The sequence below is a fragment of the Centruroides sculpturatus genome, unplaced genomic scaffold, assembly GCF_000671375.1.
Source record: "Centruroides sculpturatus isolate CEXI.00-Female unplaced genomic scaffold, Cexi_2.0 scaffold1070, whole genome shotgun sequence".
In the NCBI taxonomy this organism is placed as follows: domain Eukaryota; kingdom Metazoa; phylum Arthropoda; class Arachnida; order Scorpiones; family Buthidae; genus Centruroides; species Centruroides sculpturatus.
In genome coordinates, this window is record NW_019386008.1 from 139095 (window position 1) to 166132 (window position 27038).

The following is a 27038-nucleotide window of genomic DNA, read 5'->3' on the forward strand; positions in this document are numbered from 1 at the left end:
AAAACAATGTTATGCATGGATTACTTTAGGGCAGGAGTGTCAAATTGGCAGCCTCAATGTAATTTTTCTGAAATTAAATAAAACAGCTTACAGATCAAGATTAACTAATAAACATCTATCTACCATAACGAAGATTGTTCTGTCTTTGAATCCAGATATTGGAAAACTAGGAGGAGGAAGATAGTGCTGGCAAGTTTCCAGTAAAAGCAATTAATTTTAGTTTTATACATATGTACATTAAATAAAATAAATGTTTAAATAAAAGCAATACTACAGCAATTATATATTGTTGAGATGAATTCACTGAACTACAATAATGTGTTTTAATTGCCCTATCTATATTCCTACATTCTCACTTCAAATTATAATTTTAAGAAAATTTGTAAATGTGATGTGGCCCATGTGAATCTTACCAGTTGCATTAATGGCCCGTTGTTTAAATGAGCTTGACACACCTGCTCCAGAGCACGGATTATCAAGTAAATATGGTGTTAAAAGAGACAGGAATTCAGCTATATAAGAATTTTATTGTAGCAATGATATTATACTGTGTTTAATACAGTATTAACATATTCAAAATATAAAAACATACAATAAATTAATATATATATAAAAATGGACGTGTATGTCCCTATATTTCATTTTTCTGCCAAAACTACACATCGCACGTAAATGGTGTTTGTATGTGGTAGTAGCCCCAAGTCTCCATTCGTGCACTATGGGGGTTGCGTCTCGATAGCTATAAGGATGTGGGAGATATGGGGCTGAAAGTGGTTGAAAGTGGTTTTCTATTTTGAATTTTATGTTCGAATAATATTCAAATTACATTCAAACATAAAATTCGAATATTGGTTCGATTATAGAACGATTGTAAACGTTCCAGAAACGTTGAAAATAGTTCAATTTTTATGCCTTTTTGTCCATTTTAACTATTTATAATTTATTTTGTATACTAGTACTTTCTATATATTAACAGGACTTATTATACTGGAAAAATTATGGATGCAGATATCTAGTCTTACAGTTCAAAAATAATGTTCTTTATTTAGTTCACCTGTTAAATTTCTTATTTCTTCTTCTGTAAAATAAATTATAAATAGTTAAAAAGGACAAAAAGACATAATAATTAAACATTATTTAATAATCTATAGCTGAAATTCTGGAAAATTGGAGAAAGCAGAGAATGGGGAATACAGAAGAAGAAATAAGAAATTTAACAGGTGAACTAAATAAAGAACGTTATTTTTGAACTGTAAGACTAGATATCTGCATCCATAATTTTTCCAGTATAATAAGTCCTGTTAATATATAGTAAGTACTAGTATACAAAATAAATTATAAAAAAATGAAAATAGTTCGTTTGACTGAACGTGAACAGGAGACGTTCAGAAATAGAATCGGGACCAGGTCTCTAATTAGTCTGAAAACGGGGGACCTAATTCTTGCATTCTGTGAAAACGTGTAAGATTAGCTATAATGTAATTATCTTAATCTTCACTATCGTTACTTTTTGCCCACAAATAAAAACCCAGCAAAGCGGGTCCTTGCAGCTAGTATTTGTAATAAAATTTTAAAATTTATTTTTTTCTTTAAATATTATAACATTCAGAACTGACTGATTAGACTAAAATTAGATGTTGCTTGATCTTAAAAATTATTATAAAATAAATGTTAATTACTTTATTAACTTTCTAAATAAGCTTGTTTATAATAATCATATTAAAAAAACTGATGCATGTCTTACCATTATCATAACAGATATTAGCCAAGGCACGACACACTTGCAGAACTGTCTGATTATCTTCACTAGATAAGAGATCCACAAGAGGTCCAACCATACTTACGTCTGTACATGGTTTTCTAGCAATATCTAAATTACAGAAAAATGTTTATTTAATAAAAGTATTCAGCTAATCAAATAACATGTTTGATTAGTGTAATAAATTTGTGTTTTCATTAATAAAAGGTTAATGATAAAAAAAATATGTTTTTTAAGATAAAATCTAAATTGCAATTTTACAGTAAACAGTAACAGTAAACAGAAACAGTAAAATAAACTATTTATCAAAAATACTTGGATATTCCTATTGTATACTAAAGGGATGATTCTTGTCTCTTCAATTTGTTGTTGGACCAACTCTTGCTATTATCATGGCTACAATCTCCTAATATACATTCTACTAGTACAAGCTATACAGGTAACTTCATATTCCTCCACTGTTCTTGAAGTAAATTCATGCTCAACAGTTTAGTACACAATGTATTGGACTGGCCTGCACTCACAGCACCTGTTCATCCTACAAATTGGATATGTGATGGATATCAGGGTGTGTATATCATCTGTGGGGAGATCAGGATTCAGAACTGGCTAGTCTATCTGTTGATTGCAATTCTTTTCATAAAAGTATTGTTATTCTAGATGTAACAATCCTCATCTTCCTGTAATGAAATACATTCCTGCATTTCATTGTCCACTATTTCAGTATTTGTTTAAGGTAACTTCAAACATTATTAAGAATCTGTGAGACATATCGACTGAAATCGTTCTACACTCTATTTGTCTATGGACACAATGAACTCAGGTAGCAGACATTTTTCCAATAATTGCCACATCCAAACACATGCATTTGACTAGGAAAATATAAATCTGGATTTGTCAATCCATAGAATGCATTTCCATTGTTTGATGGAACAATTCTGACACATTTTAGCTCATGACAGTTATTGTTAGATGCTTGTGTACAGTGTATCATAATAATGTCACATTCAAGCCTTGACCAACAGAAAGATGGCTCTAATTGCAGCTTGAAACTCCTGTCTTGTAGTGTCCATCATGTTTTGTTCTTCTATAGTTGCATGTACATTATTCTGTAACATCCTATCTATTAAGATTTAGGTTGATTAATTAATTAATTTATGATGTATTCTTAAAATTTCCTATATATTGCAATTAATAGAAGTATTAACTGTGAGTCAATTTAGAGTGCTACAATTTTTTGTTGTAACATGAATTAACAAGCCAACTAGGTGGCAATTAACAATGACACCCTTCTCGAATTCAGAGAGCTTGTTACTCATTGACAACTACAAAAATTCATATTAAAATAATGTATACTCAAGATGTTCCATTTGCCACCTATAATAGAACTGCACAGGAACAATGTATTTGTATTCTGCTGTCTAAAGAGTGAATAATTACTTTTGGTAGATAGTGTTTATTATAATTCATAAAAACATAATTAAACCAATATTTTACTTTCAATTTATATATTTCTATAGGATATGCAAAGAGAAAAATTTACATTTAAGTGAAAAATAAAAGATTGCTTTAGCACATTATTATAGATATGAAGAGACAATGATATTATTACAAATACCATTTTCATTCCCACTAGTACTGTAATGAGATGTTATGTCTAGATACACTCATGTTCCATTTAATTTTATAAAAATTTGATATTCAAGATTATTTATTGTTTTATAACGTTTAAAAATCGGAATAAGTTGCCATAAAGATATAAAAAATTTGGCATTATATTGAAGCATAAGACCTATTGAATAACTTTTTATATTTCCCAAACTGAAGAATCGAGAAATACATCTTTTTTCCTTTTTTCTTTATTACAGATTCACAGTTGTAATAAGTAAGTCTTCTAAAATTCTGATTGACAAGTCCCTTGTTTCATTTAATTAAAAATAGAATAGCATCATTTATACTAATATCTACTGTCAAATGTAAAAAAGATAAAATAGTTTTTTTTTATTTTGTAGAAATATCTTGTTTATTGTCAAAAATATACTGAGATTTTTAAATATTCTGACCTTTGTCATTAGGAATTTTATCTTTTTTAACTAATTTATAAATCAAAAAGTTACACAAGCATGATTTTTTCATTTAATGGTATTATACTTATCAACAGCTTCATTGTCTTCAAACCCATAACTTTTGTGTAATTATAAAAATTATTCTGATGAACCTCTAACTATATTTTACCCTCAAAAGCTAAATTGAACTTATCATTTTTACAAGAAACCTTAAAAAAACAATTATGGTATATATTTTAAGCATTTTATATACTGGAAAAAGGATCTTTTAATAATGAATATATAAATAAATACACACACTTGATATGTCATCAAATAGGAAATCTCTGTTCTTTTATTTTAACTTAAATCCAAAAATTTAACAATAATACAGCCTTATTAGACTTCTATTTTGTTATATCATCCATAAAATTCTTATAGATATCATCATCTTTCATATAATGTAGAAATGTTTATATAGCAGAACTTGTGTGAAAATTCTTCTTATTCAGTTAGCCCAAAAGTCATCTAAGTGAGATATATTTTAAGAATTTTTTAAAAAAGAAAACCAGTTTGAAATGGTTGCAAAGTAAACTAATAATGATGGTTTATTTCCAGACAATAGTTACATCAGCACATTAAATAAAAGTATGAATCACACTTCTGTCCATGCAATTTTTACATAAATAATCACAAATTATGTAACAGGTAATCTGAAATTATTTTACTTTTTCCAGCATACTTTTAACTATTTATAAACACTACTTTTTTTATTTAACTTTATTCATTAATAAATTTAATATCTCTTTGATTGTGAAACTTTTAAACTTATAAAATATTAGATTTAATGGATAAATATCACTAATTACAAAAATATTTTTTGATATATTATAACTATTTGAAAATGGTTACATTATTTATAAAGCTTCATTTCTTAAATTATGTAAAATACATACCTACTTTTGCCAATTCAGCTATGAGTTCACCAATTTTGGCAGTAAGAGGAGGAGATAATTTTTCAGATTTTAAGAGACAAATAACAGTGCTTACAATACCAGACTGTATTAAATGTTCAACAAGTGCTTGTCTATTAGAACCTAGATATCAAGAAATAAATCATGATTATATAGCATCTAAACTAATAATTAAAAAAAGTACCTGATAACGATATCAATTGAGTGTCAGCTAATTTCATTCAGCTGAATTAACATTAAATGCAAATTAGTTAAATTAACTCTTATTAATTTATTTGTTATGAAATTCTATCAAACAAATTCTTAAAATAAATATTATGAATCTGTTTATATCTATATCTATAAATGAGAATGTTTGTTTGTTTGTTCACTATACACTTCTAGACTGTTCAACCAATTGCTACAAAACTCAGTTACATTAACATACTTCTAACTTAAATAATGTCGTACATCACATCCCAAAATATTTGTTGGACTTTTATACAATTAATTTCAATTTACATTGGATTTGCTGGATTTACATGTAGTGCCATCTGTTTGAAAAAATAATAAATAAATGCTAATTGATAGTTTGTTGATAATACATTGTTAATTTTTTGATTGTTATTGCATTACACTTCATTACTGTGACAATGAAGTAATGCAAAGTAGACTATATTATTACTTTGACGTGAGGTGACTCCACACAGGCACACTCACCTGTATGGAGTTGAAACTGTTACACTGATACTTGGTCATTGGTTTATGCATGGCCAACAGGTTGGCCACATACAATTTTCTGAGTTTTCTTCAAGTCAGTAACGTCAAAATAGCAGCTTGTTTCCATAAAACTATTCCCAGGAAGCATCCCCTCGGCATACTGGCCACATGTCACATTGCCTTAACCAAATAAACCAAAAAAATTGTAATACAGTAGAACTTCACTTAACGAGCACCTCTTATAACAAGTAATTCGCATAACAGGCAAAGCAAATTGTAAAAAATGACTTACATAACGAGCGACGTTTCACATAACGATTGATGAGAAGACGGGAAGTCCCAGATTGTGCACATGTTACATCAGTCTGTATTTAGCACTTGTTCCACTAGCATCTTAGTGTTGCTTGTGATCACACATTTTCCAAACTTGTGTTCACACATATTACATATAAACATCAACAACCATAGCCCATTATATAATAAACACACCAAACAATATGTCAAATTCTTGGGCTATGTAAACGCTATAATTAAATGTTAGAAATGGATAATTTGACTAGAGGTAGGCAGTTATACTGCCATCGCATATTAAATTTAATGACCAATTCCAAATTAAATTTCGATTCTTTTTGTTTTCTGCAAACTGAATTCGCATTTCAGGTTGGTTCATTTTGCACTAGAAGAAAAGATGATGATGATTCACACTCCTTAACAATGTATATTGTATAATTTTCTTTGAATAAATGTTATACATAAAATATTTGAGTATCTTTTCGGTATGGAATGTATTACAGTCGACCCCCCTATAACGTGGGTTCCTATAACGGAAATTCCTATAACGTAGCAAAAAAATTGCGGCAGTATTCGTATAAAGGGACTCGTAAAACGTTGTCGCCGACTCGTGTCGCGACAAGATTGGTCGAATCTGGACCAATAGTGGATGAGCAGCCGAACTACTTTCCGCCGTCCAGCGCCACGCTACGGAAAGTTTAGGCGGGTAAATTGAGTTTGCTATCGTCTGTACAGTATTATATATAAATTAGGTACTGTACATATAATTATATATTAATTATATATAAATTAGGTACTGTATATATAATTATATATTAACTTAATTTATTGTAACTTTATTATAATTATATATATGCTTTCTGCCGCCTGGCAACACGCTACGGAGATTTTAGGCTAGTAAGTTGAGTTTATTATCGTCTGTACAGTATGTAAATTAGGTACCGTAAGTCTAATACAGCACTAATTTTATACATTTCTTGTGAAAGAAACATTTCTTATTCAACAGCAATAAAAATTATTTCTATTAATGTCGTCTCCAAAGGTCAACAAATTTTTCACAGAAAAATAATTTATCAGAAAACGCAGCTGCCATTTGGTGCGCTGCTCTGCGACGAAAACAAGCGTAAGCAACGGCGTAGTCGAACGGTGCACACTCGGTAAGTAATCCTACAATTTTTTGTTTATAGCATAGTTTATACAGATTATTCCCAAAAAATTATACGTGTTTTGGAAATGTTGAGTTGAATTAGTCTACAATCGGTTAATTTTATAGAAGAAAACCTTTCAAACAGCCTTAGTCCGTAAACTTCACACGTGTCAGGCTGTGATTGGCTCATGTATTTAAAGATTCCTACAATGTAAAAATCTTATAAAGTAGAACGTATCTAAGCGTTACAGGGGGTCTACTGTATAGTATTTTACATTAATTTATATGGGAAAAAAATTGTTTCGATTAATGAGTAAGATTCTGTAACAAATTATGCTCGTTAAGCGAAGTTTCACTGTAATTTATCTATAAACTTGCTATTTACAAGAACATACTTCCACACAGTCTATAGGCATTCTGATAATGTTCTTAAAATGGGTTTTATCACATACCTTTTTTAAATTTACGATTAATAATGCCAGGTGTAACAATTACTGCAAGGGATACTGTATAAACCCAGGTGAAGCCAGGTATAATGGATAGTTTATTATGTATTCTAAGTTTGAGATTATAATATTCAATTTAACTTATTCAGAATTATTAATTATTATGATAAGCTATATTACAAATGCTTTGATAAAAATATTAATTTTTATATTATTAATTTAATTAATTAATAATGAGAAAATAACTAAAAAGTTATATAATTCAAAATTTCAATTATCTGATTATTTTAAATCATAGTAATTTACTCACTTTGAATTATTTTGCAAAAAATAAATGAATAATTACACTTATAATTATTCATAATTCTTTCTCTTTCATTTAAATTTTAAAGTTTTAAAGAAGTGAAATATGATACAATCATGTTTTAAGTCAAAACAAAAATCTTATGCAGATAAAATCAAAGTTTGTAGAATGTCAAGAGAAAATAATTACAACTGATAGAAATTACATTGCTGACTACATAAATATATTTTATTTTTAACAATAATTGCAGTTTTCCAAAAAACACATAAATCCTTCATTCAACCCAATGCAATTGTAATAAAGTTAAAAAATTATAAATGTTTTATTATTATTTTATTTAAAATAATATTAAGTACCTTCTTTAAGAAGAGCCTGTAAAATTGAATCTAGGTTAGATACAATTTCTTCATCTTTTGTTCTGGTTTCACTAGATGATTTCAACTTTAATTCATTGAGTATTTTTGTTAGTTCCTCTACAAAAATAAAGAATGTATATATATAAAAGGTATTTTTATTTAACATATGTAACAAAAAACAATGTTAGCATTTTTCAAATAAAGACTTTTTTCAAAAACTATTATTACAACTTTCATTATACATTCAAAATAACTATTTTAACTTCAAAAAGATACTTTTAAAAGATAAAATTCTAATAATTTGAACTGTTTCATAAAATGATTTTATTACATTAAAAATAAATCAATTTTCTTTATCTACTATATAAAAATCATTTTGAACTTTATAGCAGATATTCTTTTATTTGAAATGTTTTCAGCCTAATTTACAAGTTTGATCATAAAAAAAACAAAATTAATTACTGATATTTATCGTGACATCACCACAATGCTGAGCTGCAATTTTTCAATCACAATGTTCTTAATTTTATTAGTATCTTGCCCTTACTTTTCCTATTAATAATAGTCATGCCAGTAATATATCTAACTCTGTTCAGAGGGAAAATTTTAAAATAAAAAAATGACTTCTAGTGCAAACTTGAAGTTCATATATAGTTAATCAGGGCCTTCTGCCCTGCCCAAGCCTTCCATATTTGGTCTTAAATTTCATTTATCTAACATCATTTTCAAGATTAAGAAAGGACAGACAGACAGACAACAGACGGACCGATAGACGACAGTGGAAATTTATAAGTATACTATTTTTGAAAACTGGAGCCCAAATAGAATTAGAAATTTTTGTAAATGTTTTCTCAGTAATTGCCTTATAAATCATGTAATCTACAAATGCTATTTTACACAATAGGTTTTGCCATATACAATACAAAACTTTATACAAAAAAAAAAAAAAATACAAAATTTCTTGTTTGAAGTCTTCTTAAAAAAGGGTCATCACATTAACACTTTGCTATTTTTTAGTGATTCCTAAAAGTAATAAAAATAAACCAAAGAAAAACACAAAAACAATGCTCAAATTATAAATTTTATAAATACAGTCGACCCCCCTATAATTACGGTCCCTATAATTACGATTCCTATAAAACTACGAAAAAATATACGTATTTTGGAAATGTTGAGTCGGATTAGTGTAGAATCGATTAATTTTACGGAAGAAAACCTTTCAATCAGCCGTAGTCCGTAAACTTGACACGTGTCGGGCTGTGATTGGAACGACTTGTAAGAAATCGGATTCCTAATAAATTGGAACGTATCTATATCTTATAGGGGGGGTCGACTGTAAACTGTTAACATTAAAATTGTTTCTAATTAAAATTATATATCATACAAGTAGCAAAAAGTTATTTACAATATATGTATATCTAACTTTCTGATATTGCTTAATATAATAAAACATTGGACTGTAACACTAAGAGAACAGAGAGAATAGGTCACAAATTCTATTAGAAAACTGTCTTTATATATAAACTATCTAACTATAAAACTGTCTAAATCAAGTATGATACTAAACTGAAGTAACTTAAACTATAAGAATCAATACAATAATAATGTATTCACAAATTTAAGTTTGAAAAATTTAATTTTATGATAATAATAATGTTTGCAATACAAATCCTACATCTGTGTTATATGAACTCACAGATAACAAAAATTCTCTGTTTAATATTTATGAGAAAGATCTGTTCATATGTACTCATTGGCACTTTATTAGGGTGGCATTATATAGGAAAGTGATATATTGAGGTTTGACTGTCTATAAACTGTGAATATAGACTATTGAGAAATTATAAGGTTAAATGTTTAAAAATATTAAAAAATGTAATGAGTTATATAAGTATTTAAAAACTGTAATTTTAGCTATTATAGTTCTATTTAGTAGAAATAAACTTTGTTTTCTCAAAATATCTCACTTTCTACATTATCCATTTACAGTTTATAAAAACCTAAGGAAATTGTATTTGGCCATTTTTTATTTATTGTATGAGATAGATATAAATTTTAACCTCTACACAGAGTACCATATTCAAAAATTGTAAAAAAATTATTCAAATTTTTAACTGATGTTTGCATTCACAAACTACACTAAAATATGTATTATGTGAGAGATAATTTGAGGAAACAAAATTTATTTCTTTGTAAATACTATAAAATAATAATAGTTGATCTCAACATCTATTTGATATTAATAGATAGTTGGATCATTATCTATTTTTTCAGCATCTACAAAATGATGGAAAAGCTCCAAATCGGTGTCCAACTTTGATTTTGAATACTTTATATGATATTTAACAGAAAAGTCACATAAATACAATTTATGCTTTTTGAAAAAATTCAAAGATTTACAAAGCCTTCAAGAAGTCAAAACATGCAAAACTAGATAAAGTAGTAAAAATGAATAAATAAACCTTTGAAATCCAGCATCAAATGAAGATCCATCAGCTGAATCAAAATTATTTTTGTTCATTAAAAATACTTGCTGGAGTAATTTTAAGGTGTTGATTATTTATTTTAATAACACATTAACACATTTATATACAACAGACTCCCATACAAGAGGCGGGGATATGTTCCAAGTTATAGGAAATTGCATTGTACAAGATATGCGTTATCAAATGATTTTATGCAAGTTTCAACTTTCTCCAGCACTGATCACATATTGCTAATGAGATGTGCATTAGCTTCAAATATCATTTTATTGTGTGCAGTGTTAATTAACTTGTTTTAAAGAAGGTTCCTTTTAATAAAGGAAAGAACAAAATAGAATACAGGTAATTAAATTTTTTAAAAATATTATACAGAGTTATTATAAATTATCAGAAGCATTTATTGATTTAGCCATCCATACTGAAAAAAAACATACTGAGAAGTCACAAAGAAAACATATGCCTCTGAATGACAATATTAGAATTTTGTATGAGTACTAGTCACAATTTTTTGTTGTGTTATACAAATCTGCATTATAGGGGAGCACATTATATGGGAGTTCACTGTACATTAAACTTATTGTATTTTATTAGGAAATAAATCAACTCCAGCAGAAAATTTAATGAAAAACAATGTTTTCAACCTATTTTCAACCTAATTTGATAGGTTTTTATCAGTTTAACATTTCAAAATAGAACATATTTGAATAAAAAGGACATTCAATAAAATAGAACATTTATTTTCTAACATTCGCTCCAGTTTCTGTATTTTGTTATATTTATTTATTGAGTTACTATTAATTTTATATTCATTATTCTTAATGTATTTTGTTCTTTTGAATTTAGATTTATTCTATTATACTTGTAGAATGTTTGAATATAGAAAACTATATTCAAATTCTGATGATAGTTACTAAAATAGCTGAGAACATTTGATCATAAAAAAATTGACGCTGGATTTAAAAGTTTATTTATTTATTTTTTCAAAAAGTTATTAAATAATAAAAGGATTATTGTCACAAATCAAAACTGAACTGACTGCTTAGAATTAGCTTTCAAATTCTTTTGTGAGTAGTAATTTTGCATAAAAAAATTAATGTAACCAGTTAATTTCTATAGTCTCCTAAAATCAATCTAAGAATTGTATTCATACAACTTCAGGTAACAATCAATCAGTTAAAAAACACTAATGACAACCTTTTCAACTGATTTTTCAAAAAACAGTTGAAATCCAAAGATGATCAAAGATTTTAATGTTCTGCAGACTGAGTTACATGCTCTTATAAAATTAGAAGAAAAATGAGTTTTTAATGAAATCAATAACCTATCAGAAAATGCAATCAAAGACAAATGAAGAAAATTCAAAGAAATTTTTTCAACAATCTACTAAAAACTTACAACAAAATGATCAGTGAACAATTTATATCATCTAAAGAGATACTGAAATCTTTTGATTTTCACAATTTCCAAAGTGAAAGATCATTGTTTGAAATCTCAATTCAATCAATTGAGAAGATATTTGATTAAAAGAGATTAAAAGAGATCAAAAGATATAAATGGAAATGAGCTGTTCTTCAAAATAAACTTTTAACATTCACATTTCAGAATATACTTGGATTATAGGAAACTTTGCAATATAGTAGTCTTATTTTACAGAGGGGTTGCATGTCAACAGTATCATTTCTTACTAGTAGTACTAGTAAACAATTTATATTATTTGATATCAGACCAGACATATTGCTTTATTTTATGCAATGTTTTATGCAAGGCAATGTTATGTGTTCATAAAGTAACTATGGGAATGGTTCCTAACTAATGTTCCATGAAACCATAAGGTTCTGCCAATAAATTTGAGATTCCACTATAGAATTAGTATTTGAGTTATAATTAATAGTTTAAAATATGCATGAAAATTTATTTAAATAAAGTTTAAAATATTTATTAAAGTTTAAAAATTATTAATATTCATAGAGAGAGAACTATTGACAGACTGCACATCTCACATTTGTAGAAAATAAAATCCATTGAGTATAGTGGTGAGAGAATTGAATCATCTATTCAATCCTTTATATTCAATTCTTTGTAAATTTTTTTTATCAAGGTCAAAAGGTTTTGCATTTAAAATAAGTTGAAAAGTGCTATACAGTAATATCTTGACTTACGCTACCCCAACTTACACAAACCTGGAGTTACGCGATTTTCAAATCTCGTCGATTCGTCTTTTGTTTGAGCACCATGCAACTCTTGATTACTCACTCCCCTCACACTATTGTTCAGCTTACATATTTGGACATGTTGCATGGAATCAACACATTTATCGACATGCTACAATTTATTTTGTGTTATTTATTTCTGTGTTTGTTATATCTACGGAGACTTGAGAGACTCTATGTGGTGATTTCTTGTAACCGTGAACGAATCAAAAGACGAGATAAGATTAACGAGAACATTTATTAGCTTGCATACATCCGACTTAGATTTTACACAAATTGCGAAATTATACCCTGACTTACACGAATTCGACTTATGCGGTTATCGCTCGGTTCCACCTATCACGTAAGTTCGGGGTATTACTGTACTTTAGATTTATATTTTAATTTTTTATTTATTAATCTGTAGACTATATAATGTAATAGAAATGATGTTGAAATTACTTGCATTTTTATTAGTTAAATCAAGGGTCATCAAACTTTTTTCACAGCGGGCCAGATAACTGAGAAAATGACAAGCACAGGTTGCATAACCATTTTGTTCAATATAGTACACTGAATACACAAAAAATAAAGACAACAAACATATTTATTTACCAATACACGAACACAATTGCTGCAGCGAGCTCATAATCACTTTTCTTAGAAACTTCATTGCAGGTACTTACACAAAGCACTTTGATATCCAAAGTTGCAAAAAGTTGCCAAATTTTTTATTTCCCTAATTTTCCTAAAAATCATATTACAGGTATTGTCAGATGCAACAATTGGATTGAACTCATTTTGGCATTTTTACTTACACTTTTTAAAATTTTTTCTACATAGTAAGTTTATCTACAATCTATGATATTTCCATATAAATAATTATATTTTAGCTGATTTGTGGCACAATGTTGCAGCAGGCCATATAAGCTGACCTCGCAGGCCATAATTTGGTGATTCCTGAGTTAAACAATTTCTCTTTAATTATAAAGAGAAATTAGTTTCATTTTACAATTGCTCCCTTACTTACAAACAAGTTAGGTTCCAGAGGTTTTGTCATAAACTCAGATGTTCATAAGTCAAAAACTAACCTAGAAAGTACATATTTGTACACAGAATAACCACTTATTGTTAGTGTTTGATCCTTCAATGTACTTAATAGAAAACTTTACATTCGTTTACCTGCTCATTACTGCTTAGTAGCAGGCGTTTCAAATACAATTTTTTTCACCTAACATACTTAGTTTTATAATGTCCAGTTTAGTTTCCATGATAACAGAGTAACACTTTTTGCATTTATTTCCACTGCTAAATTTACTATTATGTTTTAGATGCATTTTTGAAACACTAATTGTAAAAGTTTACAAAAATTGCAAATAGCAAAAAACACTTACTCCAATATTACCAACTTCAACATCACCCTACAACCAGTAATGGAAACTCAGAATTCACGTGAAAACAAAAAATGACAACACACAAAAGAAATAAGCCCATAAACACCAACCGTACCAGAAAACTGGAACTGTACATGTAAATAAGCCCTCATCAATTATTTATTACAGGTCAAAAACTGATTTCAATTCCACCTCATAAGCAGCTGAGAACTATAGAATCTTTGTAAAATTTAAATTTTTAGACATACAGTCATATTGTTTGTAAGTCTGAAAGCTTGTAAGTTGAACATTCATAAGTAGAGAGTATCTGTATTTCATTAAAATTAATCCAGAAACTGATAGCATCAAAATAATTAGAATCAGAAAATATTAATAATTTACATTTAAGATACATTTCTTTATTTTTTTCTAATATTTAACGATATATACTTTCCTCTGATTACATATATTTATTAAACATTTTTTTGAAGAAATATTAAATATAAATCTCTAACACTTTTTTTATTATACCATTTTGAATTGAAAATCATAGCATCTACAAACAACAATCATCTCATGCATTTTAAAACTATTCTTTATCCTCAATTTATATTTTAATCAAACAGATTCAATGACTTCTTGTTAATCAATTTAAGAATCATTTCTTTCAGCAAACAAGACCAAAGGCTACTGACTCAAATTAATGTGAAAAACAACTCCAAGTTCTTTAAAAAAAAAAACTACTACTACTTTGCTGGTGTTCACTTTATTTACAAATCACTATCAGTAATTTGTAAATAAAGGCGAACTCCAACAATCTTTTTACTTTATTTAAGATGTACTTAAATAAAGTAAAAAGCAATCTTTTTACTTTATTTAAGATGTAGATAAATTTGGCATTACTGTAGCTCGCCTCATTTACCACACAGCAAACAATATTAAGTTCTGTATCGATAGCAGCTTGACTGGAAGATAAAAGAAAGGCCCTTCTAATTAACGGTGCAATTGTCGCATTGATGTAATGTTGTGGTTGGTATGCTGTTGCGGGGATCAGGGGAGGTACACCTCTGAACTCGTGGAACACGGAGTACATTATGGTATCCCAGGATTTAACAATTTTCAGATCCAAAAATGCAATCTCGTTTTCTTTGTCTTTTTCCCGGGTAAAATTAATTGTGGGATAAGTGGTCGCGAGACAATCTTTGAAGGCAAGGAAATTATCATGGGTGTCCTGCCAGGCTACTAACACATCATCAATGTAGGCCTACCTAAGATATAAAAGTGGATACACTATCGTGCAGGGAAAGTTAAAAATCTTAAATTCAATACTCCTCATGACCAACTCCGCTAAGATTGCTGAAAGCGGTAAGCCCATCAGGACTCCCTGCTGCTGTAGATATACTTTGCCCTTGAACTGGAAATAATTATTTTCGGAAATAAAGAGAAGAGCTTTGCGTAATTCTAAAATCTCTTGCGCTGTAAAGCCCTTCTTGATTAGCAGCGCATTAGCTAGCATAACAGCTTCAAATTGCAGTACCGAGGGGTAAAGCACAACCACATCCAACTTGTAGAAACTATACTCATTTTGTGAAATGTGACCTAGGATAGATGATATATGGAGGAAGAAGAAGAAGTAACCAAATAGGAAGGAGCCCATTTAATAAGTTGGCCAGTGCCTTTTCAAGATGGAAGGCAGGGTGGATCCTTTTATTAACTAGCGGTCTCAATGGACAACACTCCTTATGTGTTTTTACGTCAAAAAAGAGCCTGGGGCAAGCTACGTTGGTCAGGGATCGACACACGACATTTATTTGTAATTTAACGCCTGTATGATAAAAGTTTCTCATATTAAATGGTTGGCATGCTGTCCACTTCTGTATTATAGATAACTTCCACAATGACATGAAGTAATGATTCTGTATTTTACAACATTTAGATGAATATCAAAATTGGAAGGATTTGAAAAGTAGATGTTGAACATATACAACAATATAAGTAGTACGATTCAAAAGTTTGGGGACTTGGAATAAAATTCCTTACCGTAAACAGTTTATATTGCCAATGCACAACCATCTTCAAAGTAATCACCTTGGGCAACGATACACTTTTGCCAGTGCTCGTATAACTTCTGGAAGCACTGCTGGAAGCCATTTTTTGAAACCTCCCGTAAGGCCTCCTGCGATGCCGCTCTCACCTCATCTGATGACACAAAACGGCATCCCTGCAAATGCTTTTTCATTGATGGAAACAAATAAAAATCACATGGGGCTAAGTCCAATGAATAGGCGGGGTGTGGAAGCATATTAATTTGAGTTTTGGAGAGAGACTGTGTGACCATTTGAGACTGATGTGCAGGTGCGTTGTCGTGCAAAAGGTACAAGTCTCCACTTCACGAGATCTGCGGCCGTTTATGACGAATGGATTCCCTCAAATGACGTAAAATGTCTAGATAATGCTCTTTGTTTACTGTTCTGTCTTCGGGAATAAATCCTGAATGAGCACTTCCTTGAGAATCAAAAAATACCTCCATCATGACTTTCCCTTTGCTCCAATCCTGTCAGAATTTCTTCGATCGTGGTGAGGAGGGTGATTTCCACGTTAAAGAAGCACATTTTGATTGGATATCAAATAACACCACGTTTCATCACCTGTTATGATGTGGTTCAAGAAAGCTGGATCCTTATTGGCTTTGTCAATTAAATCACCCAATATTCTCATTCGTTCTTCCTTTTGTTTAGAAGTCAAAAGCTGAGGGACAATGTGCTGAGACACTCAGTGCACATTAAGATCTTCCATTAAAATACGCTGGCAACTAGTCTTTGATAAGTGAGTAGCTGCAGTGATTTTTTCAAGGGTTTTGCGATGATCTTTGCGAACACACTGAGAGACCAACTCAACATTTTCTTCGTTCCATGAAGTCGAAAGTTGGCCAGAGCATTCATCGTCTGCGATGGACTCTCTGCCCTCTTTAAAACACCAATGCCATTCGCACACCTTCAATTTTGCCATGGTAGAATCATCATACACCTTTCTTAGCAATTTTAAAGTCTCTGTAGGTGTTTTACCTAAACGCTGACAAAATTGAATGTTGCAGCACTGTTCTTGAAACTCCACTTTTATTACGTCACGGAACAAAGGTAACTATCTCCACATGAAAACAGTAGCGCTCATGGTTTAATCACATAACATGGACGAAACCAACCTGAACACATAGGGATGGTTTGATAGAATCCATTTTATACACTGTACGTCAAATACATGCTTTTGTCGTCATAGATTCATGGATTACAGCAGTCCCCGAACTTTGGATCATACCACATATAAGTGTTTTAATGGATTAGAATATTTTTTTTTATTTTTGGGCTGTATTAATCTTTCTTCACCAAAGATCTTATATCTTCTCAACAGAATTCATCAAGATCAATCAAAGTTGCATATTTCATACCCTCTTCTCAGTTAGCATTTTCTCTGACAAATACAAATCAGAATAAGAGTACAGCATAGTACTTAGGGATTTCAATAATACTGTTTGAATGGATACTTGTATTCACTATAGAGGTGCTGATGTGACCTTTACCTATAACTCCCAATAACAACACACTCAAAGCAGTTCCATCATCCCATTTAGTGAATGAGTGATATCATTTGTAATGCATTTTTATTTAGTGTCTCTCAATATATTATTATAATTTGTACATTTTATTTACATGTATGGAGATTATGTTAACAAAAAATTCTAGAATATAATTTAAGTATGCAATTATTTGAAACTGGTAATTCAATTTTCAATGTTTATGATTTCCTCAATTTATGATTCAATGGAAATGGATTTTTTATAAACCTTAAAAGGAAGAGAATTAGACTTCCTTCTCACATACAAATGCAGTGTTGCCAAATCACCCTTCTTATTTCAGCAAGAACCACTTTGTCCATCTTCCATATCCAATGACTTCCTTCTGACTACCTTCTTTTTGCACATCCAGCAAAAAGAAAAAAAGAATGAAGAAACAAAGGATAAGAAAGGATAAAAAAAAATTGAAAACACTGTTGTATATAAAAGTACTTAAAATATATTGAATGATACTTCTTTGGTCCAATGGAACTGATAAGGATAAAATAAAATTCTTTTTTTTTAAATGTTTTTTAAATAAATAAATTTGCAATAGAATATTTTCATTCTAAGTATATGTTTATCAATTATGTAATTATTATTATTATTATTAAAAATTATAATAAATTAATAACTAAAATTAAAATATAATTACATAATTATGTAATTATTTAACACTGTTTCTAACAGCATGAATTTTTTAGTTATCTGATAGTTACATTAGCTTTGAGTAAATGGCTATTATTAAGCTGTCTTTTCAAGCTATCAGCTATACTTTATGATAACTGTGTATATAAGCTTAAAATCTATAATTACCAATACATAACCAGTAACTAATGCTTTAAACATTAAACTTTAATCATTTTAATTATTATTTGATCAAAATATAGTAGTTTAACATGGTAACTATAACTGAAGTACAAAATGCCAGCAATTTAAACTACTACATAAAACATCAGTTAAACTGCACGGTACTGCAAAAAACAGCAGACAAACAACACTGGATGAATTAATACTAATTAATAAATCTTTAAACTTGTACATTTTTTAACTGTTAACATGTTCTTTTAATGTAGGTGTTAATAAAACTAATTTCAGTTAATTGTCTTATTTACTTAATCAAATAAATAAATAATGAAACATGTTAAATAATGAAATTATATATATTTAAATAAAATATAAAGAATACATTAATTTAAAATAAATTAAGTTCATAAATATATAATCATCATAACTGATAGTTTGAGTAAAATTTATAGTCTCTAATTTTTAGAGCAATATTTTATAGTTATAAATTTTATGATGTTAAATATTAAAAAATTTAATAGTTATTTTTGTAGTCATTAATGTGTGGCAGTTATGATTATCTTAATTTATGCAAAATGTTTAAATCTATGCATAATTTTATTGTGCAAAATTCTTTATAAAATGCATTAAGCATAATTAATAAAATCTTATTAAAAATTTAAATTTTGGAAGTAGTATCTACTATTTTAGTCTGTATACTAGATCAATTTTTGGTCCTCCTGAAAGGTCATTTACAGTAGATTATGCTTATTGTAGTCACTTTGGACTGACTTACATTGATAACAATAAAATAACTGATATTAAGCAGGCATTTTGGTCCCATCATTCTCAACCAAAAACAGTGGGACCAAAAAGAAAATCATTAAATTTTTACAATGGTGCATCATCCTATGGACAAAAAGACAATTGCCTGGGACCCCAACAATCTATATAAATAAAAATGTAAATGTTTATTTGTTCAAAATCTTAAATCTCCAAAACTTCTTCACTGAGTGCTTTGAAATTTTAACATAACATTGCATTCGAATATGTGCGTAATTCGAATATCGAAATTCCATAGAGGGAGGGAGAGGGAGAAAATTAAGGTTTAACCCGTAGAACGGCTTCTACTGTACTATTTTAGATGCAATTTTTTGTTTCTAGTGGTAATAACTTAATTTCCAAACGTACAATATTTACGTTTTACGATTTTTTAACCAAATGTTCAAATCGTTTTAAATTGGAATTTGTTATTGCATATTGGTTTGATTATAGAACGATTGTAAACGTTCCAGAAAATTGATCAGATTGAAAACGTTCCTTTGAGGCAGTAAAATGATTCTCAGCAATAAGGGGTGTGTTATATAACATTGTTATAAATTAAATAATTACTATGGTTGTTGAAATATAAATGGTGTTGTATCTTGATCACATCCAAAACACCTTGTTTTTCTTTTGCACTTCTTTCAAAATCTGGGTCATTCGTTACAATTTGATTAACAATTTCAGTTATCATTACCAAACTTTTACCAAAGAAATCTGTAGAGAAATTTTTGGATTCTTCATTTTCAGAGTCACTATTTTCCAGTTCTACATGAATTTCTTGTTCTGCCAGTTCTTGAAGGTCGTTGTTAATAAGACACTCATCAGAAACCTGCGGTAACTCCTCAATATCCTGTTCATCTCCATCTCCTAGTCCTGCTGTATCAATTAGGTTGTTTGATCAACCTAATGACACAGCGATGGGCTCTTCTCGTTGAGAATTCTTGGATACATTCAGCCATAAGTTCTTCCATACTTTTTTCGTGCATTTATCAGTTAATTCTTGCCAAGTGAAGCTGATATTCCTGTAGAATCATGATGTTATATTTTTTCCAAAATTGCACCAAACAAACATAGATTTAAAGAAAGTACATCTTTTTTCCACCTTTTTCTGATTGGTTCGTGTTTGTAAATAATCGTATTATATACGAATCAATAAAATGCCACAATAATTTAAATTTTGAGCAGTTTTTTTAGGCATCGAGCAGACGGCATTATATCGAATCAGCGTTAAGTGAGGCAGGGTTAAGCAGGGTCTTACTGTACCTAAAGTTGCTTTGTGTGTCTTAACTGCCATCAGTAATTCCTGACATTGGCCTTGAAATGGATCCAATGTTGAACTATCTGACAACATAAAAAATTGTATCACTGGTTGCTGAAGAATGGATATTCTCAACATTGTGTTGCTTATTCAATGGGTGTGTTCAAGTCCATTGTAAGATATGGAAGTATACAACAAGCAATTATTTATTGTGACATTGTCGCAATGCCAGGTTGCAATTTTTCATCACATCACTCTTGATTTTAATAGTGTCTTTCCCCTGTACATCATACTTTTCCTTTTAACAATAGTGTTATGTCAGTCATCTAACTTTGTTCTGGAAAAAATTTTTGAACTGAAATAATATGACTTTTGGTTTGGATTATAAGTTTGTATATAGTTAACCAGGGCCTCTTGCCCCTAAGCTTTTCATATCTGGTCTCAACTTTCATCTATCTAACTCCATTCTCAAGATTAAGGAAGGACAGACAGATGGCAGTGAGAATTTACTTATGGGTCTGCAATTTTTGAAAATTTCAGTCCAAAACTGTAGAAATCAATCCAGAAGTGGGAATCCATGGCTAACCGCTGTATGCCAAGACAAGACACTGTGCTAAATTTGTAATATGCTGTAAGCAACCTCAAAGCATCTGAATACTACTTGGTCCAAGATTAGCAGAACACAAGTCTCTGACAGAACAGTAAGATTTTATATCCATTCCATGCGTAGTTCCCATAAGAAAATTTAGACAAAGCCAAGGTTAACCAAAATTTAACGATGGAAATAACTGTTGTAGTCCAAAAAATGAAAAAATTGGACTGTAGAAGAATGGAATCCTGTCATTTTCAGCAATAAGTCAAAATTCAACTATAAATATAAATATCCAAATCCAATAATTATATATTATTGGGTTTATATGTTAAACGGGCAATAGACATCATCTCTTGATAAATTTAATAATTATAATTAAATTAATATTTTGATAATTAATTTAGAAGGTTCTGCAAAAAATTACTAGTCTCTAGTGCCAAATTACTAAGCATTTAATAATAGTAGTAGTAATAAAGCTAGATATAATCCATGAATTGTTTGACTTTAATGAAAGATCAACATCAACTATGGAGATGATGGCTGTTCATTCATTTGGCAAAGGAAAGACAAGAACTGTCAATCAAATTTCCTCAGTCCCTCATGATACAGTCGTGTATCTCAGCATGAGGATCTGGAAAATTCTGTTATTACCCTCACTTTGAATGCAGAAGTCAATATGGAAATGTTGGGAGGGATTCCTTATCCCTATATATGAGGACCAAATGGAAATTTAAATGGAATATTATCTTCCAAAATGACAAAAGATACGTATACAAAATTGTAATAATGACACGATAGAATTGTTAATGCTGAAAATGCAAGTCGTGATTCCAAACTTTTACCAGGTGTAAAAGTTTGGAATCACCACTTTTTATCTTGTCGTATCATGCCATTGAGTGACATTGCAGAATTCTTCATTCAAAGAAATTTGAAAGGATGGACTGGCCTTTGAACAATCCAGATTCAAATCCAATTGAAAACATGTGGTGTTTATTGAAGCATTTTGTGAATTTTTAGCATTCATCAAATAAGAAAGGGCTAAAGAATGCTATTATTCATACCTGGAGTAATATCAGTGCTGAAATCTATAAAAGACTTGTGGAATCAATGCCTAAGAGTTACAACTGTAATTAAAGCCAAAGGAGGCCAAAAATTATTAAATACCAATATTATGTTTGTGGTTCCATACTTCCTACAGCTTGTATGATTCCAAACCTTTTTCCAAGATGAGTTTGTTATGTTTGTCTAAATAAATTTTTCTTTTGCATTTAATCATTATTTTGTTGTTTATTTGTTTAGGATTTGCATATTGGAACTTAGTTTTGTTATCAGTTGGTTTCTATAATAAAACATATACAAAATTGTAATAATGACACGATAGAATTGTTAATGCTGAAAATGCAAGTCGTGATTCCAAACTTTTACCAGGTGTAAAAGTTTGGAATCACCACTTTTTATCTTTTTATCAACACAAAATCTTTTTAAGTTTAGTTTTTAGTACAGTAATATCTCGACTTACGCTACCCCGACTTACGCAAACCTGGAGTTACGCGATTTTCAAATCTCATCGAGTCGTCTTTTGTTTGAGCGCCACGCAACTCTTAATTACTCACTCCCCCCACACTATTGTTCAGATTACATGTTCGGACATGTCGCCCGGAATCAACACATAGCTACAATTTATTTTGTGTTATTTATTTCTATGTTTGTTATATCTACGGAGACTTGAGAGACTCTACTATGTCATCTAAATGAAGTAGAACTGATTATTCTGCATCAAACAAGAAAAGAAAAACTTTATCTTTGGAATGTAAAGTTAACATTATTAAAGACTTTGATACAAAAATGAAAATTTGTGAATTGGCAAAAAAGTTTGATCTACCGGAATAGACGGTCAGAACAATTATAAAAGGTAAAGAAAAAGTTCTCAAAGCTGTAAAAATGCTCAATCTTTAAATTCAAGCATCATTTGTAAACGTCACAGTATTATCCCTGAGATGGAAACAATGTTAAAATTATGGTTTGATAATCAAGTAAATGTGAAAAATTGTATAATAATATAATTTGTTATACATATGTATTATCTAAGATTTTATTAAAAAAATTTTTCTAAATTATTGTTTTCTTTAGTCTCCGGCCCCAATTAAAAATTATTTGTATGTATTTATATGGGAAATTATACCCCGACTTACGTGAATTCGACTTACGCGGTTATCGCTCAGTCCCACCTATCGCGTAAGTTCGGGATATTACTGTATTTTGAAACAAAGAATCAAGAATTATATGCTGCTATAATATGTTAGATATGATATTAATAGACAATTCTTGAATCTTTGTTACAAACATATGATATTAACATCTTTTATGGAAATTATGAATTACACAATTAATGATTTTTATCATTTCAAATCAATTAATTTCATTTGCATGTGAATAACTGAATTTATCCATATACTGTTATATTGCATAGTACCTGTATATATGAAAACCACACATTAGAAAGATTTCCATTCTGTCACGTAATTTTTACAACTGAACTTTAAACATCTACATACAATACTATTCAATTTTTCAAAAAATTCATTTGAACAAATACCAAACTGAATGAGAAGAAATGATACACTATCACTTGTTCTCATCCAGTTGTACAGTGACTAGTTCTGAAGATAAGAACTAGTCACTTTAGTTACTCAGCTGAATTAGTCAATGCAGCTTTAACAGTAGATGACATTTAAAGAATGATAATATTTTTGACCTGGTTAACAAACCATCTTCAGGTGTGACAGTTAAAAGTAGTATATGTCACTTTTAACTATTCATGTGCAAAGATAGCTTATTAATTGGGTCAAAAATGTTAGCATTCTTTACTTCACCCATTGTTAAAGGTGCATCAATTAATTTAGATGATATGCTGTTACACCTTCAACTTCCAGCAAAATAACTTTTAATGATTACCAACATTTTATACATTACATAACCATTAATATTTGTAACATTCAAATTTACAATTTATTTCTATTTTTGTTTGATGTAACCTGAGGAAGACCAATTAATCATTAAAAAAAATTACTGAAAATCATTTAATTTTAACTTTTTAATATACCATAAGATTATTTTTCAAAGGAAGGAAATATCATATTATCCATCAAATTTACAAATATGCACAAACAGTAAATTTTGATGCCAATTTAATCATGCGATGCACAATTTAACACACACACATACTGTAACATAACAAAATTATTACTCAGATTAATGTAATTATTTTAATAACATGAAAAATTCGTAAATTTCTGATATAATAGAAATGTTTTGATATTAAACTATATGTTATTATTTGTTACGTATTGCATCCTTTTAATAAAATTGATTTGTAATTCAAACAGAAGCAAATTTTTCTAAATGAAAGAAGATAAGACTCATTTGGTTTTAAAATCAATAAATGTTTTATTTTAAAATCTTTTAATTTTAAATGTTCCAAGTGAAATAATCATTATTTTGTATGCAAATTTTACTGTTTTAATATAAATTCTGTTTTAAAAAGACACAAATATCTTTAATGAAGAGAAATTTAATATGGTAGCAATTTATAAAAAATATGTATCAGAAGAATTATGAAATGTATAAATATGCTCAATAATTTGAAATTATGTTTATTTATTTTGCAGGATACATCATTCATAGTGATAAGTAAACATAATTATAACAAGTACGTGATGTATGTTTATATTTACGCAGAAAGAAAAAGAATATTTTTGGATACGAATGCAAATATTTCATTGAGTTAATTAATAAATCTGTCCTGATAAATGAATACAGTAACTGAAAAATGGTAAAATTCATATTAAAACGTCACCACTTACCCATGTCGAATTAATGAATTTTTACGGAAGATCTCTTTTATTATTTTAAGTGATTTGTATTTTATATCGCTGGAAAATATTTTTTTGATCGAAATTACAATAAATCGAAGCTTTTGTCATTTATTTTCTTTACGTTGTTTACTTCATTTCCGAAAAGAAACATCCTCAATGCTTCTATCAAAACAGTCGAGCCGACTGATCTAAGTAGAGGACAGCACTAAAATTTTTTTAAATGATGCAGTATCCTGTACACAAGATTTTGGATGGGATATGTAGCTTAGTATAAGAAAGATGAAATGAGAATTTGAAAGATAAACAGTTATCAGACAGGATTTTCAAACACTAAAGAGAGAAACATTATAAAACTGCTGAAATGATTNCATAATTATGTAATTATTTAACACTGTTTCTAACAGCATGAATTTTTTAGTTATCTGATAGTTACATTAGCTTTGAGTAAATGGCTATTATTAAGCTGTCTTTTCAAGCTATCAGCTATACTTTATGATAACTGTGTATATAAGCTTAAAATCTATAATTACCAATACATAACCAGTAACTAATGCTTTAAACATTAAACTTTAATCATTTTAATTATTATTTGATCAAAATATAGTAGTTTAACATGGTAACTATAACTGAAGTACAAAATGCCAGCAATTTAAACTACTACATAAAACATCAGTTAAACTGCACGGTACTGCAAAAAACAGCAGACAAACAACACTGGATGAATTAATACTAATTAATAAATCTTTAAACTTGTACATTTTTTAACTGTTAACATGTTCTTTTAATGTAGGTGTTAATAAAACTAATTTCAGTTAATTGTCTTATTTACTTAATCAAATAAATAAATAATGAAACATGTTAAATAATGAAATTATATATATTTAAATAAAATATAAAGAATACATTAATTTAAAATAAATTAAGTTCATAAATATATAATCATCATAACTGATAGTTTGAGTAAAATTTATAGTCTCTAATTTTTAGAGCAATATTTTATAGTTATAAATTTTATGATGTTAAATATTAAAAAATTTAATAGTTATTTTTGTAGTCATTAATGTGTGGCAGTTATGATTATCTTAATTTATGCAAAATGTTTAAATCTATGCATAATTTTATTGTGCAAAATTCTTTATAAAATGCATTAAGCATAATTAATAAAATCTTATTAAAAATTTAAATTTTGGAAGTAGTATCTACTATTTTAGTCTGTATACTAGATCAATTTTTGGTTCTCCTGAAAGGTCATTTACAGTAGATTATGCTTATTGTAGTCACTTTGGACTGACTTACATTGATAACAATAAAATAACTGATATTAAGCAGGCATTTTGGTCCCATCATTCTCAACCAAAAACAGTGGGACCAAAAAGAAAATCATTAAATTTTTACAATGGTGCATCATCCTATGGACAAAAAGACAATTGCCTGGGACCCCAACAATCTATATAAATAAAAATGTAAATGTTTATTTGTTCAAAATCTTAAATCTCCAAAACTTCTTCACTGAGTGCTTTGAAATTTTAACATAACATTGCATTCGAATATGTGCGTTTTTATATTGAAATTCCATAGAGGGAGGGAGAGGGAGAAAATTAAGGTTTAACCCGTAGAACGGCTTCTACTGTACTATTTTAGATGCAATTTTTTGTTTCTAGTGATAATAACTTAATTTCCAAACGTACAATATTTACGTTTTACGATTTTTTAACCAAATGTTCAAATCGTTTTAAATTGGAATTTGTTATTGCACATTGGTTTGATTATAGAACGATTGTAAACGTTCCAGAAAATTGATCAGATTGAAAACATTCCTTTGAGGCAGTAAAATGATTCTCAGCAATAAGGGGTGTGTTATATAACATTGTTATAAATTAAATAATTACTATGGTTGTTGAAATATAAATGGTGTTGTATCTTGATCACATCCAAAACACCTTGTTTTTCTTTTGCACTTCTTTCAAAATCTGGGTCATTCGTTACAATTTGATTAACAATTTCAGTTATCATTACCAAACTTTTA

The 27038-nt window shown here is 28.9% G+C and overlaps 1 protein-coding gene across 2 annotated transcripts; it reads right to left on the minus strand.

Annotated features, from left to right (window-relative positions):
- Positions 1-1486: 1486 nt before the first annotated feature.
- On the minus strand, positions 1487-25205 carry LOC111613096 (rap1 GTPase-GDP dissociation stimulator 1-like). Of its 2 annotated transcripts, none has more exons than XM_023354417.1 (4): positions 25001-25205; positions 8022-8138; positions 4765-4901; positions 1487-1870 (listed from the first exon to the last, which is right to left on the minus strand). In XM_023354417.1, the coding sequence occupies exons 1-4, from the start codon at positions 25002-25004 to the stop codon at positions 1841-1843; spliced, it is 288 nt and encodes a 95-aa protein (XP_023210185.1). In that variant the 5' UTR covers positions 25005-25205; the 3' UTR covers positions 1487-1840. The 2 variants fall into 2 exon arrangements, with proteins under 2 accessions (XP_023210185.1, XP_023210184.1); XM_023354416.1 differs by having other exon boundaries at positions 1677-1870; positions 4761-4901.
- Positions 25206-27038: the final 1833 nt, after the last annotated feature.